This window comes from Apiotrichum porosum (assembly GCF_003942205.1).
Source record: "Apiotrichum porosum strain DSM 27194 chromosome Unknown scaffold_16, whole genome shotgun sequence".
In the NCBI taxonomy this organism is placed as follows: Eukaryota; Fungi; Basidiomycota; class Tremellomycetes; order Trichosporonales; family Trichosporonaceae; genus Apiotrichum; species Apiotrichum porosum.
Genome location: NW_021167123.1, coordinates 334325 through 349659, shown reverse-complemented (window position 1 = coordinate 349659; position 15335 = coordinate 334325). Strand labels below are relative to the sequence as shown.

The window sequence follows — 15335 nt, the reverse complement described above, 5'->3', positions numbered from 1 at the left end:
CTAGTCCTGCCGGTCGCTCCGGAATCACATCAAAGGGTATATCAGGGGTGCATACCAATAAGCAGTACTAACGAAACAAGAACACCGTCTAGACACGGTTGACGCGCTTGACGTGCTTGTCGATAAAGTCTAGGGGAGCCGTCACGCAGTTGTCAAATCCTTCGGCTGTCTTGTCATTCTTAACTTGTCAGCATGGGGCCGTGTGGAGTGTACATCCATACGGGACTCACCGTAAACCTATGGTTGAAGCAGTGCCCGACACCAGGCTCATAGTGCTCGCCAACCTCGACCGCCATCTCCCTCAACTTGGCCGCCATTTTCCGACTTTGCCACACTGGCACGCACTCGTCGCTGTCTCCATGCAGGAAGAATGTGGGCGGATAGGTGCTGAGCCTGTCGAGCCTGTACAGACTTGACCACTCGCGTTCGGCCGCCTTGACTTCGTCCTCCGTGCCGTACTTCTCCGGATGGACCGTGGCGCGCACCCACGCCGACTTGGAGCAGATGGACCGGCGGACGTCGAGCTGGAGCCGCTCGGCGCGGCCGAATCTGACTGTGGATGACTGGAACGACGCGCGAACCTCGGCTTCGGTTTCGAGCTCTGGGCTGTCGTCGTTGGGACACGCGGCGCCAGTGATCGCCTTGGACGGATCACGTTCCGCCACAGCAGCCGCGATCTCGTCGTCTGTGAATTCGCCAGAGTAAGGAACGACCGGGTCTGGGTGCGTGTCGAACCACGGGTCCGAGAGGTCGGTGATCCCTTGGTCGTCCAGGACGGCCCGTGGAGGCGGGGTGAGGATGCCGCCGAGGAGAGTGGCGAGGCAGCCACCGGCGCTGTCGCCGCCCACGACGTAGGCGTCCACGTCGACCGTGTTGGCTAGGGTGGTTTCGAGGTTGGCCCGGCACCAGTCAAAGGCGTCTTGGCCGTCAGAGACCATGTCGGCGACAGAGGCGATGGGTGCCAGGCGGTACGCCCACGAGACAATGTGGTAGCCCCTGTCGAGGAAGTTCTGGTATGCCCATGTCGTGACGCCTGCGGATGTGAGTTGATTTTCTAAAGGTTCAGCAACTCACCAAGGTGGTAGCAGAACAGGAAGGCACCGCCGTGCGACCAGAACAGCCACGGCGCCTTCTCCCCCTCCTTGAGGCCGCGGGCGCGGAAGACGCGCAGCTCGAGCTCGACGCCAGACTTGGTCGCGAAGACGTGATCGGAGAATACCATGTCGCTCGTGTGGTCAATGTCGGGTTGTTTTGGTTCGTGACGGTTTTCTGTGTGTGCGTGCCGTACGTTGAGTGAGCCAGTTAGAGCGGTGGGGGGAAGTAGTCAACTGAGAAGCAAAGGGGAATGGGTCGCTTGACAGCCCCACTAGTCACAATATAGCGCATAGCATCAACAGAACGCGTGTGTCATTGTAAATGCACCGAGAGTTGCCGAGAAAGGGCCGATCGCACCACGGATCTGGCCGAAAGGTACATCCAGTGACCAGGGAGCTTCAGAATCGATATGCATTCTTCTCCATTAGGGATCTACTTTACACTTGGGCGCAGCTGGCTACTTATTGTTGCTGTGTTCAGGCCTTAATGGCAACAGCAATGGTCTGCCTAACGTCGATGGGCTGGACACCCACAGGGACGAACGCGTCGTTGTTGGGGAACGAGCCAGCGCCCCACTTCTTGCGTGCCGCGGCGCCGAGGACGGCCAGAGGTCCGTGTGCGCGCGCAGCCTCGAGGTCCGCATCGGTGAGGGTAGTGACCGTCGGGGCCTTCCCGTTGGCGGCAGTGAGGGCGTCAACGACCTCCTGGCCAGTCGTCTCGTACTCGACAACGGTGAAGGTCTTGCCGACGAGCTCCGAGACGGGACGGACAACGAGCTGGGCGAGCGCCTCGGCGAGGTACTTGGGCGACGTGACTGGCAGCTTGCGAGTGAGGGCGTCGCCGTACAGCGCCACAGTGTTGCCCTTGGCGTCCAGGCCAAGCACGGGGCCAAATACGAACGGCTCGAACAGGCCGTTGTGGACGGGAACGGCGGGGACGCCCAGAGAACGGAGCTTCTCCTCGAGACGGGTCTTGCCCCAGACAATGAGGTTCAGCTTGTCGGAAGCCTCCTCCTCGGTCCAGTTGACGGAGAAGTCGGAGGGAATGTAGGCCTGGAGGGTCTTGACGGCCGCGAGGGACTCGATGAAACGGGCGTCGGCCTCGGCAGAGGTCCTGTTGGTGGCCGAGCTGCAAAGTCAGTGTGATCCAGGTGGGTGCGCTATGGTTCCGAGCTTACACAAGAATATCAACGCCCTGGAGTGCAGTGGCCACATCTTCGGCAGTGGCGGTCTCAATGTCGAGCGGGCGGCGCTCAGTCGAGGCGGGGAGGGCAGAGAGGTCAGACGACGGACGGTGGAGGACAACCAGCTTGATCTTGCTGGCAGCGTCCTGGGCCCCGAGGGTCTTGGCCAGCTGAGTGCCAAGAAGGCCGGTGGCAGTGAGGAGGGCAACAGTAGGAGCCATTGTAAGAGTGTGTGTAGGTGTGGTGGTTGGTTGCGGAGGACGAGGGAGAAGTGAAGTGAGGATCTGTTAGTGGCGAGGACCAAGCAGCTTAAGTACCATTGTCCCGGTGGATCGCTTCAGAGGCCAGAGGATGGATCGCGTCAACGCCATCCTCGATGGCCGATGGTGATCAGTGCACACCCGGCCACCGATCACCGAGCGCGTACAGTCGCCGTACGTCGTACGTCGTATACTGCGAGCGCGCGTGCTTTGTCGCTCATCCGGCTTGGTTTGTCCGTTATGCAGCGCCATCGTCACGGCTGTGTGAGACATGCTCAGTCATCAGCGTGCAACCGACTGCCGCCATAGCCAGAGTTTGCCGCGGCTCCCCACGTAGCGAAGCACGCAAGGGGTGGTGGCTTGTGAGACTAGCACGCAAGCGTCATGAGATGGAATAGAATCGTATTGATGCAGTGGACGTCGTGGCGGATTGATCACCAAGAATCACAAACGGCTGACGTCAGAAATCGTGTTCCGTCGGAAGCGGTTTACAGGTGGATTTGGTGGTGTATCATAAGTGAGGTGTGGAAATAAAGACAGCCTGGGTTATCACTTCAATTTCCCACGGTGTGAATTTTCTTGACAGCGGAGGCAATGTCCAGGGCAATCTTCAACGGGTGGAGGCCGGTGGCAAAAACCGGGTTCCCGCAGGTGGAGGACGCGCTGCAGGTTGACGAAGCTCGTCTCATCTCTCCATCTTCCTTTGTTGTTGTTGTCGTCGTCGCCCGTCCTTCTACCCGCAAGCACCATTGAACACGCGCGGTAGCCGCGCGAGAGTGGGGTATCGTACACCCCATCCTCCACACTCTCATTATGGACACCTTCCCCACCACCTCGACGTCCCAAATCGACCTCCACTCGTTGGAATACGACCTTGCCCAGCTGTCTCGCGCTGTCGACGCCGCCATTGCTGGAAAGGTCATTCAGCCTGAGCCAGGTGAGATGAACGTACCTTTGCATTGGTGCTGACCGTTACCAGTCTGCCCCAACCACTTCCACGTGCACACACTCACCATCCAAGCGACGCCCGCCACGCCAGTCCGCTTTGAACAGTACCCCGATGGACCGCGCGATAACCCCAATGCAACTGTCTTCGAAGCTATTTTCAACAGCGTCAAGGCCGCAAAGGAGTCATGCGTCCCCCTCGTTCTCTCCATCCCCGGCCCGAAGCTATTCCATATTCCCCCATTCGACCAGAAGAACATCTCGCGCCAGTCACAGGCACTCAGCGGCCGCTCGCCCGACGTCTTCCTTCCCACCACCCACGGCAAGACGCGCCCCTTGATTCGCCTCCGCTCATTGCCTATTCCGAGAGGCCAAGTGGGAACGAACTTTTACGTGTCCGCCACAGGCTGGGATATTGGGTACTGGCTCCATGCGGCACTTGCTCTCGACCCATCCCAGCAGGCGACGAGGAAGGGAAACTATCGCGACGAGCATGAACGCGTCCATCTCCGCACTGGTGTGAGTGTCATATGGCTCCCAGCGACTGAGGAGGGTGGCGACCCCGAGCTCAAGCTCATCGTCACCGTGGACGTCTACCTGGATATGGAGGTGATTGAGATTCCTCTCTCACCAGTCGGTACCGACCTTTTCAGCTTGGTTCTTGTTGCCGTCCTCCCCGCCGAGGCCAGCAGGCCCGCGACCGAGAGTCGCGCTAGTGCATTACAACAGTTCTACGAGTCGCTCCGCCCTGCCCCGGACCTTCCTCTCGGATTTGACGCCCGCCTTCTGCAGCCCAATGAAATGGCCTTGAAGCTTCTTCCCTTCCAGACACGCACTCTGGCACTCCTGCTGGAACGCGAAGGTGCACCCATCGCTGGCGAGGTCAAGGAGCTCAAGTCCGCACACCAGTGGTCCAAGATGCACTTTGAGGGCTTTGGCGATTACGCGTTCCAGCGCCTGACTGGTCGCCTTGTCAAACTCACTTCCAATCGCAAGGGCAAGGACCGCGAGACTGCGTGTGGCACGGACGGAGAGCTGGACGCTCTTCCACATTTGTTCAACCTCGGCAACGTCCGTGGGACAATGCTGTGCGAGGAAATGGGTGAGTTGAAAGACTTCGTCTAACGTTGTTTCGAAGGCTAACCCCCACCCAGGTCTTGGAAAAACCGTCGAAGCCATCGCTCTCATGCTGCTGCACCGTCACCCTCTTTCTGTTACCCGCCCTCCGGCCGGCGCCTCGGCAGATGTCCCCACGTCCTCGGTTATTGACCTTCGCACGTTACCAGCATCCTATGGCCACCCTAAAGTCAAGGCTTGGCTTCAAGCAGAGCACACGGCGTTTGACGGAACTACCTCTTGGTCGGAAGAGTCACAACTGCATGTCGCAGAGGTGGCAGCCACGCTTGTAGTGACACCATTACCCTTGCTCAAGCAGTGGGTGACCGAGATGCGTACGCACGCACCTGGTCTACGGATCGGCGTCTACCCCGGATGGAAAGTCTTGATCTCGCAAATCGCAGCCAAGCGTAAAGAGACGGCCAAGGAGCGCGAGAAGCACGAGGCTCAAAAGCTCAAGCGCAAGAACGTCAAGTTCCGCAACAAGACCCGGACCAAGTACTCCCGCGGTCACGACGGCTCCAAGGTCAAGGTTGAGCTGGAGAGCGAAAGCGAGAGCGAGGACGAAGTTATCGCCTCCTCTACTCCAGAGGACAGCCTTCTCGACCTTGTTCAGCGTGCGTGGCTCGACTACCTCCGCGGCCACGACGTCATCATCACCACATACCAGACTCTTGGAGACGACCTGGCCGTGGCCCATCCTGCTCCAATCCGCAGTCGCCGCTCTACAGCCAAATACAACATTGAGGAGCGCCCTCGCAGTCCGCTGGTCATGGTCGAGTGGTGGCGCGTTATCATGGACGAGGTCCAGCTTCAGGGTGATCAAAGCGCAGCGGCCGAGATGGTTTCGCTCATCCCGCGCAAGTGCTCGCTTGCAATGTCTGGTACGCCAGCGCGCAATGACGTTCACGACCTCATGGGCTCGCTGCGGTTCCTTCGTGTTCCCCACGCCGCCGAGCGCCAGATTTGGCACCGTCTCTTGCAGGATGAGAACCGCCTCGTGTTCCACGGTCTCTTCCAGGCGCTCTCTGTGCGCACAACCAAGGTCGAGGTGGCTGGCGAGTTCAACCTTCCTCACCAGACTCGCTTTGTCGTGCCCATCGAACTCTCCGACATTGAAATGCACTACTATCTCGACACGCTAGACCGCCAGCAAGACCGTCTCCGCCGCAACGATCGCGATGGCCGGTCATTTGACCGTTCAGTCTTCTTTTCATCACTCCGTCACCTCCGCCAGATCTGTACCCATATCCAGGTCGGAGCTCTGCAGCGCGGCGCCGCCAACCCCGTCGATCGCGCAGACCGTATCCAACTCGGACGTAACTTGATGAACATGGACGAGGCGCTCAAGAAGATGCGTGCCGACAACGAGGCCGCCCTCGTCACCCAGATTCGTAACCAGATGCGCCACATGATCCTCAAGGCCCAGCTCATGGTGCTTGACGACACTGACGACTTGCGTCACCTCAAGGCACTGTCCCTGTACGAGCGTGCGCGCACTCAAGGCCAAAGGATCCTCGACCCTGCTCGTGCGGCACTCAATTCACTTATCGGTGACCGTGAGGACAGTGTGGACGACGAGGCTGCGCTACGTAGCGCGTCGCAAGCCGAGCGCGACCGCGCCAGGCAGTTGATGACGGCAAGGCAGGCGATCCGAGAGACTCTCCTCCTCATCCACCAGAGTTGGTTCCTTGAGGGAGACGTCCGCCACGTCGAAAAGGAGGAAGACGCCGAGGTGGTCGCGTACAAGATGGCCGAGGACCTGCGCAAGGACATTCTCGCCCGCCCACTCAAGCTAGCGTACAAGTATGTCGAAGGAATGTGCAAGACGATGGAGGAACACCCGGCCATCGAGTCCCTCGACAACCTGTACACATCCAACACGCGCTACCGTGGCGGTATTTCCACCCATGACGCCGTGATCGAGGCCAACGCGCTGTTGCGTATTCTCAATGACAACGCCTCGCTCGTCTTCAACTGGCGTGCAAAGGTCATCAAGCTCCTCCAAACCCCACTCGAGGCCGAGGAAGACGCTGTTCCCGCGCCTGGTCAAGGTCAAGATGTCGAGAACCCCGAAGAAGAGTACTATGCCGAGGCGCTCAAGGCCCAAGGTGACGTCGAAGCATACCTTACAGCCTACGCTGCAGTTATTGCAGACCGAAAGGAATTCCTCCTGGAGCAGCGTACTGCCCTTGCGGAGCACGAGGGCGATCTCAAGAAGAAGCGTGTCACCAACCGTGCCAAGGAGGCAGAGCTCAATGCTGCGCCCGTGGAACTCTCGGACGTCGATGATCTCACTCTCAAGCTCATGCTCGAGCGCCAGGCATTCCGCGACAGGCGTAACGAAGAGGACTGCACGCGCCCACTGAAGGCTATCCTCATCGACATTTCCAATGTCGTTCACAGTGGCGCGCGCGTCGAAGAGGTTGAGATGGCCAAGGAGACGTCGAGCGCGCTCCGCAAGTATATCAACCAGCAGACCGAGTTTGTCGACAAGCTCTACAAGGAGCTCGACGTGCTGCGAGCCACATTCAACAAGCGTGTCATGTACTTTGCCTCGCTCCAGGAAATCTCGGACTCGGTCGCGGCGCCCATGTTCAAGGATTTGCGCAAGGACATTGCGGAGGCAGACCGCCAGATCACCAGGCTCGAGGGCGACATTGCGCGCAACACTGTCAAGGGTCGCTACTTGTCGTACCTCGACAATGGCAACGGGGAGCGTGACGTCCACGAAGAGTGCTCCATCTGCTTTGGTACTTCCGAGGACAAGCATGCCGTCCTCCTCGCATGTGGCCACGCGTTCTGCGTCTCGTGCTTCCGCGAGTACCGAAAGGCGGCCTACATTGGACGCAAGTGCGCCACGTGCAAAGCGGACATCAATGAACGGCAATTCACCAAGATCCGCATTCGCCACGATGATCAGGACGCTGCTGGCGAGTCGCAAGATGCCGCCGAGGATGAGGAGGAGCAGGACCAGCTCAGTGACGATGCCGAGCGCGCCGCGCGCATGGCAGACCTGAACAAGCTCAACATGCTTCCCGAGGAACGCCAGCGTGAGATCATGGCGATGGACATGATGGGCGAGTACGGCTCCAAGATCAACTTCCTCATCAAGCACCTCCTGTACACTCGCCTCCTCCATCCCGACACCCGCCACGTGGTCTTTTCTAACTGGGCCGACTCGCTGCACATCGTCGAGCGTGCCCTCCGCGAAAACCGTATTCGCTTCGTCTCGTTTGACTCCAACTCGAAGAAGAACGACGTGGTGGAGCAGTTTCACTCGGACCCGACCATTTCAGTCTTCCTGCTTCACGCCGAGCGTGAAAGTGCCGGTCTGACTCTGACCTCGTGCGGCGTGGTGCACCTCCTCGAGCCTGTCCTGCAGCACAGTTTCGAGCTTCAAGCCATCGGCCGTGTCGACCGGCTCGGCCAGAAGAAGCAGACCGAGGTGTACTGCTACGCGACCATGGAGACGGTCGAGGCACGCATCCTATCCCAAGGGGTGCGGAACGGCACGTCCATCTACCTTGCCGACAAGGACGCCGACGCCCGTGTGGTGGAGGCCATGCCGAACGTCGCCTCGGCCGCCAGCCGTGGGGGCGACCTGGTGCTTAACACGGACGACGCGGCCGCAACTGCTCAGATGCTGAGCCTTATTATGTAGAAGTAGAACCAAGTGTGTGTAGATTCTGTGTAGATGAGCATGTATCCTACCTGAGAGCACGGAAGGTCGGGCACGGGGCTGTGACAGGGCAATGGTGGACAATGTAGGGACGTAGTGCCTGCGCCGGTGAAGCTAATCGGGCCGATCTACATTGCCGGCTGCGTTGCGTAGTCTGACACGGCTCCCACCCAGCTTGTCATGACTCTGACACGGTCTGACACGGCTCAGACATGCCCAATGCATGGACCTCGTACTTCATACAACCTGCATGATCCCCAATAGAAAATACAACCCCCGCTCAAGCCTTGGGAGCTCGAAGCTTGGCAATACGCTCGCGGGTACGAGCGACAACCTTGTCCTCGTTGAAGATGCCAGTCACGCTAGGGTGGACAGCGACCTTTTGAGCCCAAGCCCAGAAGTTGGGAGCCTGGGCCTCGATAGCGGGCAGGAGAGTCGCGGGGTAGACGCCGCCCTTGCCGAGGGCGAGAAGGCGGACGATGAACGAGCCAGTCTGGACCTGTAGAGGGAAACCCCAGTGTCAGTTGTTGGTCACGACGATGACAGCCCCCCAGCTGAGTGAGACTTACCTCGACAAGAGTAAGCTTGTCGCTGCCACCAAAGTACGGGCTGGCGTCCTTGAGACGCGGCTCAACCTCCTTGACGAGCGCGGCCACGGCCGTCTCGACCAGGGCGTCGCGCTCGGACTCTGCGGCCGAGAAGAACTTGAACAAGTGGCCCTGGAACTTGCTGACGAACGCGTCGACAAAGACGGCAATCTGCGCGCGGCGCAGCGCACCGCCAGGGGCGCTCGACTCGGGAACCAGGTGCGAAGGGTACTGGTCGGCGAGGAAGTTGGCGACGATGCCCGACTCGACGATGATGTCGCCGTTGTAGCTGAGGGTAGGGACCTGGCCGCGAGGGTTGACGGCGAGGTACTCGGCCGTGCGGGGCGTGTCGAGGTCGATGATGACCTCCTCGAAGGGGACGCCCAGCTCGGCAAGGGCAATGTGTGCGCGGTGGGCCCCTGCGATGTTAGCGCCGAACGCGTCGCGGTGCGATGGCCCACAGAGTTCACAATCTGCCCGCTGGGTCACAGTAAACTACTCACAAGGGCAGCCGTGGTTGGTGTAGAGCGTGAGCTTGTCGGTGGTGGTGATGGTCATGGTGGTGAATGTACGTTTAGTGAGAAGACGTGTCGCAAGTCTGGGAAACATGGAATGTGCTGTCGGTTCTTTTATGTGTCAGCTCAGAGCGCGCAGTTCCATGGAATAGTTCTCGGTCAGCGTCTCGGCGAGGCCGGGGGGGGGGGCTCGCGGCCCGACGGCCTGGAGATGACCGATGGTATGACGCCATGCGTCGCGACCTCCACCTGGGTGTAGCGACATGGTGAGCATGGAAATCGTGCCGCGAGTGCGATGCTGATTCAGCGATCAGCATGAAACAAAACATGTTGCCATGTGGCGACACTACTGCACAGGTAATAACACTGCATACACAGGTCGGTCGTTCACACGCTACTTTGCAGGTATAGCAACAGCGAGGGCAACACTGGAGCATGGTACAAGACAGGGAGATGTTCCAGTGCCTGGCCTCGGAACTCGGAATTGGAACGTTGATCCGGCCCTGGTTGTTGGGGATACTTGGACGATGTAGTTTACAGGCTCTGGTTGCGTGGGTTGCGTATCTTAAGCGTCGTTGATATCAGCAAGTTGGGAAGGATGGCTCAGCGGAGGCGTTCAAAGTCGTAGTCGACCCATTGGTTGGGCGTCGCTCCGACATCCTGCGCGATGCGCTCAAGTTCAGTGTCGCGAGTGTTGTCCGCGCGAAGGTTGTGGCCGGCGCCGCCCACCATGGCGTTGCACTCGGGGCAATGCGCCTGCACCATGGCCTGGCCGCACTGAGGGGTCAGTCCTACGCCAATCAAAGGAAACTCACGTCTCCAATCGTGTACGGGTGACCGTTAGGACACTGGTAGAAGCGGCCTCCAACACCTGGGCTAGTAAGCATCAGAGAGCCAGCGGAAGTCGCAGGCGCTCAGTGTCCGCCCCAAGATTACTCACCGTACTCCAAAGACGCGCGGACGACTTGGCGCTTCTCTTCAATGGTGAGTTGGTCGTGCAAGGCGGTGTTGATGAACTCGTCCCAGTCTTGGAAAATCTCGTCCGCATCGCGCACGCAGTCATCGACATGGGTGCCGAGGCGGCCATAGGTTTCGCGGACGTCGCTGACACACTTGCGGAAGCGGGCTTCCAGGCTCTGGAGTTCAGCCTGCCAGCCGGTCTTAAGCGTCTCGATCGTGGAGTTCCTGTCTTGCGTTTTCGTTGTGCGAAGAGCTTGAGTCTTCTGCATGCGCGCCGAGCGGAAGGCGACCTTGGCGCCGAAAACATGGCCGAGAAGGATGGTCTTGGGAAGCTTACACTCGGTCGCCAGCTGGATAGCGTGGTGCATATCGCGATCGGCAGTTCGAAGGAGCGCGAGGGCCATGCCGTCGAACCGGCGTCCCATTTCACGGTTATTGCAGTCTCGTGAACCCTGCTCTTGCTGAACACGCTGTGCTTCCCAGAGATGGTCGGCCATGGCCGTCGCAATGTTGGCCAGCGCGAGACGAATGTTGATTGTTTCGAGTTGGGCTTCAATCTTGTACATGGTGACGCCATAGGGGAGAGGCGCACCCAGGTGCTGGTAGACCTTCTCGGTGACCTCATCCGTTACATGCGGAAGGTGACCACGACCCATCTCCTGGCCGACAATTGTCAACACGGTTTCCTCGTACGCCAAAAGGGAGGGGCTGTCAAACGAGATGATCATGTCGCACAGGCTTTTGTAGATATGAAGGTGGTCGTTGGCGATCTCCTGCCACGCCGTCGCCGCCGGGCCGTCGATGCCAAAGATTACGTCACTGTTGCACATGAATGCCTCCGCTGGGCACCATCCATTGTTGTCGTGAGCAGCGGTGGTGAGAGCTTCGTGGACGACATTATCGTCGTAGTTGTCTTGGGCAGCGGGCAAGTTCTGCAGACTGGTCTTGATCTTCCACTGGTCGATTGAGAGGTCAAGTTTTTCAGCCTCCACCAGGGGGTGCAAATCCGCGGTGTATTGGCGGATTGCAATCTGGTCTTGAATGTCGAGCATGTCGCGCTTCGTCACGCGGTTATACCTTGGCGAGTTTATCGGAGAGCGACAGGTGGGGCACGACTTGCGCGACTGGTAGCCAATTGGCGTCTTGAGACCGACAAAAGCGCCACTCTCGTCGGTATCGTAGTACTCGCTAATAGACAGCGAACCATCAAGCGTGTCAATGGTGAAAACGTGACCACAACCGAGGGTGATGAGGAGGCAGTCGGGGTTGTCCTTGATCGTCTCGCCCAGCGTTGCCTGAAGTATGAAGTCGACCATTTGGTCCAACTGGGAGGTTTCGGGGCAGACCTTGCAGACTTGACGTTCGCATGGCTCACCACATACCGAACTGCACGGGTGGCCACACTTGAGGGGCTTGGTGCACGGCTCGTTGCAAGGCAGACGGTTGCAAGGCTGACAGTCAGAACACGCCTTCAACCCCAAGCTCACCGTTCCACAAGGAAGCTCGCAATCGCCCGAGGAATGCTCGCAAAGCCAGTCACAAGCCTTGTTGCCTAACATTGTCAGTTCTATTCGTCGTTCACACTCACAAGGTGCGCAAACAACGCTGCAGGGCTGGTCGCAGACGCCATGAGGACAGGCACGCAGGCATTGGCCACTGCAGGACGTGTGGTCGTGAGCGGACCCGCAAGGCCTGTCGCATTCGTGTTGGCAGGGCTGGAGAGGGAGCCTGCACTGGTGCGCGCCGTGGCGGGTGCGCTCAATCTTGGGAAGAAGGTCCGTGCCATCAGAGCCCTCTTGCGTAACACGTTGGCAATCGTGACACTTGCTGTTGCACAGCTTGCCACAACATTCACGTGGACGGTCGCACAGCGCCGTGCACTGAACAGGCGTGAGGTCAGTTGTGCCGCATGCCGTGATGACAGAGTGCTCGCCTGGGGCGGCGTCAGTTCTACTCGTTCATATCATAACTCACAACCAGGAAGTTCTTTGAGGACCTCCGCGGAGCAGAAGACTGTGCTCAAGTCCCCCATCTTGTGGCAAGGCACTTCAGCGCCGTGGCCACATGGCAACTGGACGTCTTGGTAAACGATATCACAATCGCCGCAGAGGTCAAAGCGTGTGCACGACTCCGGACCGATGACGTGAGTATGGTCACGTTCAACGGCATGGTACTGCAAGCGTGAGCGACCTCACAATTTGAGGTAAACTGACCTTCGGGTCGTAACGGTGGTTGTTAACGATTGACTCGCACATGTTGCTGAACGAGAGGTGATGAGTGAACAAGAGGTAAGGTGCTGAACCAAACAAATTGATGTAGGGCTCAGGCATGGCATGGGTGTGGGGCCAAAAGCGAGGATGGGGGCGCTTGCGTGGTCAGGCTGGTCAGACTGGAGTTGAAAGAGGTCTTCTCGCGCCCTTGAGGCGCGACGTCGCTTGGTGCGCCAACACTAAACGGTATGAGACGCGTTGAGACACAAGCATTGACGACGTGTGAGGGCGTGAGCGGATGTGGGAGCTAGTCAATGCTGAGAGACAGCTGCCGCAGGCAGACAAGTGTGGCAGTCGATGCCTGAGCATGCCAGATAGATGTCCTGTACATCGCTGCGTGTGAGTTGAATGTCGTTGGGCGCGCTGAGATGCTAACACAGAGTCATGTATGAAAGAATGAGGTGAGAGTTAGACCATGACCAACAGTGGGTGGCGACGGGGCCAAATTGCGACATGACCACGCCCTGCTCGAGCCCCCCAAGCCAGGGCCACCTGCGAGTACATCTGGGAGTACATTTGGGACGCGGCGCCAACAACACAACACATGCACGCACGGCCTTTACTCCCCGTTCCCACGCCCCAAAGTGGGTGCCAACATAGTCACACTACCAACCCGTGGGCCGGTCCTGGCTTTGTCGTCGCCACTGAAGAGCTGCAGCCAGCCGTCCGAGCGTTTCTCGAGTGAGGTGAGCAACTGAGTTGGACATTGCTGAACAATGGCTTGGTCTCTCTCTGCCGCTCAGCCCCAGACGGAAGAAGTACTGAGTAGGGCAGTTGTGTCGCGGTACCCCAAGCCGGGGCCACGTCGTACAACAATCCATGGTTGTGGGTCAATGTGGTTTCATCCGCTGTGTTCGTCTATCATCGGGGTCTATGGTCCGTTCTTTAGGGCAACTTCAGTTGTGGCGGCACGCTATTTACGGTATTTTCCGCACGTTTTCCTACCATCTGTTGTCGTTTCGCAGCTACCCTTGAACTAGAGCAACATAAAAGAGGCAACAAGGGTGACCACAGCGAATCCAAAGAGGGCATTGCTTGCGACAGCGTGGTGGCCCGAGCCGCTGGTGCTCGTACCGGCGCTCGTGTTAGCGCTGGACTGGGACGAGACTGTAGCGGAAGCGTTTCCTGCAGCCTGTAACATGTTAACACTCTGCACTCTCTCCCAGCACGAGTGTACGAGGCAACTCACAGGCGTGGCGCCAAAGGCGGGCTCCTGCTGAGTGGTACAGTGGATACCGCCACCACCGGCAGCAATGGCGTCAATGTTAATCTGCACGATGGTCTTTCCGGGGAACGCCTTCTCCATGGCTGCCTTGGCCGCAGAGTCTGTGTCGTTGTCGCCAAACTCGGGACCAATGATCGCCCCGTTGACCTGGTAGAAGTTGATATAGCCAGCAGCAAAGTCCTTAGTGTTGGTGGTTGGGCGGATGGTGCCCGGCGCGTTGAGCACAACCACATCGAGGGTGCGGCCGGCGGCATCCGTGGAGTTGCGAAGGATCTCGAGATGCTGGGTGGTCACGTCGTGGTCAAACGAGGAAGTGTCAGGCTCAAATCCCGCAAAGACAACACCAGGAGAAGCAAAACCTGAGTTGTCAGCGTTAATGACCAGAAATTGGAGGTGTGGCAGGAGGACAACAGTCTTTGGTGTGTTTTGAACAATTGCACCTCTTTCCATCTCCCCAGGAGCACTCACGAGCGTAGAAGTCGGTGTGTCCGTCCGTAATGCTGAAGACATGTCAGCAGCCGCCAAAAGGAGGAGCACTTCGTGAACGATGCGCGATGCGATCGAGCGACCACATGGCAATTACGTTGACGAATTGGTCACATGACCTTCGTTCCCGTTGCCGTTCCAGGCCCCGTTCCAAACTCCAACTCACTCCTTTCCAGCAATGCCTGGAAGCCAGATGATCTTGGTGAGGTTGAGGAGTCGAGACAGCTCTTCGGTAACGTTCTCCTTGGTCCATCCCGGGTTACGGTTCTCATTGAGGACGCAGCTCTCCGTAATGATGGCGGTGCCTTCGCCGTCAACCTCGAGGGCGCCACCTTCAAGCACCAGCGTGGTTGAAACCACCATGTCGGTGCTGTTCCTGTCGACTTCGGCAGCGACCTTGGAGTCATTTCCGTGCTCCTGCTTGTTACCCCAGCCGTTGAAGTTGAAGTTGACACCGCCAATGGTACCATTGTCCACATTCTTGACAAACACAGGTCCCGTGTCGCGCATCCACAGGTCGTCGAGTTCGCCAACGACCAGGTTGACCGATGAGCCAACCATCTCCTGAGCAGTGGACAAGTCTTCCTGTCGGACAAGCATGGAGACGGGCTCAAACTGAGCGATGGTCTGGGCGATCGTCGCCAAGTCCTTGCGCACGGCATCGAGTGTGTCGCCCCAAATGTTGGCGCTGGCAGCAAAGGCCATCCAGGTCCTGTTATGCGGCTGGCCTTCATCGGGCATGCCCCAGCGAGAGTCTTGCGCCAGGCAAGGCAGCGCGAGGAGCAGAGAAGGGAGAAGTGTCTTGACGAGCATCGCTAGTGTGGCTGTCGGCCTGAAAGTAGCGTCGGTGCTTGAAGCGGATGGTGAGACACACGTTAGGGTCAAGGGCCGCTCATCTTATCTATATCTGCGGGCACCCCACGCCAAGGCGAAAGCAGTGCTGCCTCACGTGTCTCCTTTTCGAACCATCGCGCTCCGCTGTCGGTTGATCACATGCGCCAAGTGCGGGAA

The 15335-nt window shown here is 58.7% G+C and overlaps 6 protein-coding genes across 6 annotated transcripts; 1 reads left to right on the top strand and 5 right to left on the bottom strand.

The window, feature by feature from the left end:
• Positions 1-88: 88 nt before the first annotated feature.
• Positions 89-1222, bottom strand: EHS24_003442 (uncharacterized protein; the record flags this gene model as incomplete). Its single annotated transcript, XM_028619121.1, has 3 exons — positions 89-178; positions 231-1033; positions 1075-1222. 3 exons carry the CDS (start codon positions 1220-1222, stop codon positions 89-91), a joined length of 1041 nt encoding a protein of 346 aa, XP_028472617.1.
• Positions 1223-1571: 349 nt separating this feature from the next.
• Positions 1572-2499, bottom strand: EHS24_003441 (uncharacterized protein; the record flags this gene model as incomplete). The annotated part of the gene is made up of 2 exons (XM_028619120.1): positions 1572-2223; positions 2273-2499. The coding sequence occupies 2 exons, from the start codon at positions 2497-2499 to the stop codon at positions 1572-1574; spliced, it is 879 nt and encodes a 292-aa protein (XP_028472616.1).
• Positions 2500-3351: 852 nt separating this feature from the next.
• Positions 3352-8263, top strand: EHS24_003440 (uncharacterized protein; the record flags this gene model as incomplete). The annotated part of the gene is made up of 3 exons (XM_028619119.1): positions 3352-3475; positions 3518-4585; positions 4638-8263. The coding sequence occupies 3 exons, from the start codon at positions 3352-3354 to the stop codon at positions 8261-8263; spliced, it is 4818 nt and encodes a 1605-aa protein (XP_028472615.1).
• A 298-nt stretch (positions 8264-8561) lies between these two features.
• Positions 8562-9426, bottom strand: EHS24_003439 (uncharacterized protein; the record flags this gene model as incomplete). Its single annotated transcript, XM_028619118.1, has 3 exons — positions 8562-8780; positions 8851-9287; positions 9372-9426. The coding sequence occupies 3 exons, from the start codon at positions 9424-9426 to the stop codon at positions 8562-8564; spliced, it is 711 nt and encodes a 236-aa protein (XP_028472614.1).
• Positions 9427-9986: 560 nt separating this feature from the next.
• EHS24_003438 (uncharacterized protein) lies at positions 9987-12673 on the bottom strand (the record flags this gene model as incomplete). Its single annotated transcript, XM_028619117.1, has 7 exons — positions 9987-10151; positions 10199-10254; positions 10324-11638; positions 11932-11999; positions 12199-12276; positions 12318-12516; positions 12557-12673. 7 exons carry the CDS (start codon positions 12671-12673, stop codon positions 9987-9989), a joined length of 1998 nt encoding a protein of 665 aa, XP_028472613.1.
• Positions 12674-13589: 916 nt separating this feature from the next.
• On the bottom strand, positions 13590-15137 carry EHS24_003437 (uncharacterized protein; the record flags this gene model as incomplete). The annotated part of the gene is made up of 4 exons (XM_028619116.1): positions 13590-13745; positions 13803-14197; positions 14307-14338; positions 14491-15137. The coding sequence occupies 4 exons, from the start codon at positions 15135-15137 to the stop codon at positions 13590-13592; spliced, it is 1230 nt and encodes a 409-aa protein (XP_028472612.1).
• Positions 15138-15335: the final 198 nt, after the last annotated feature.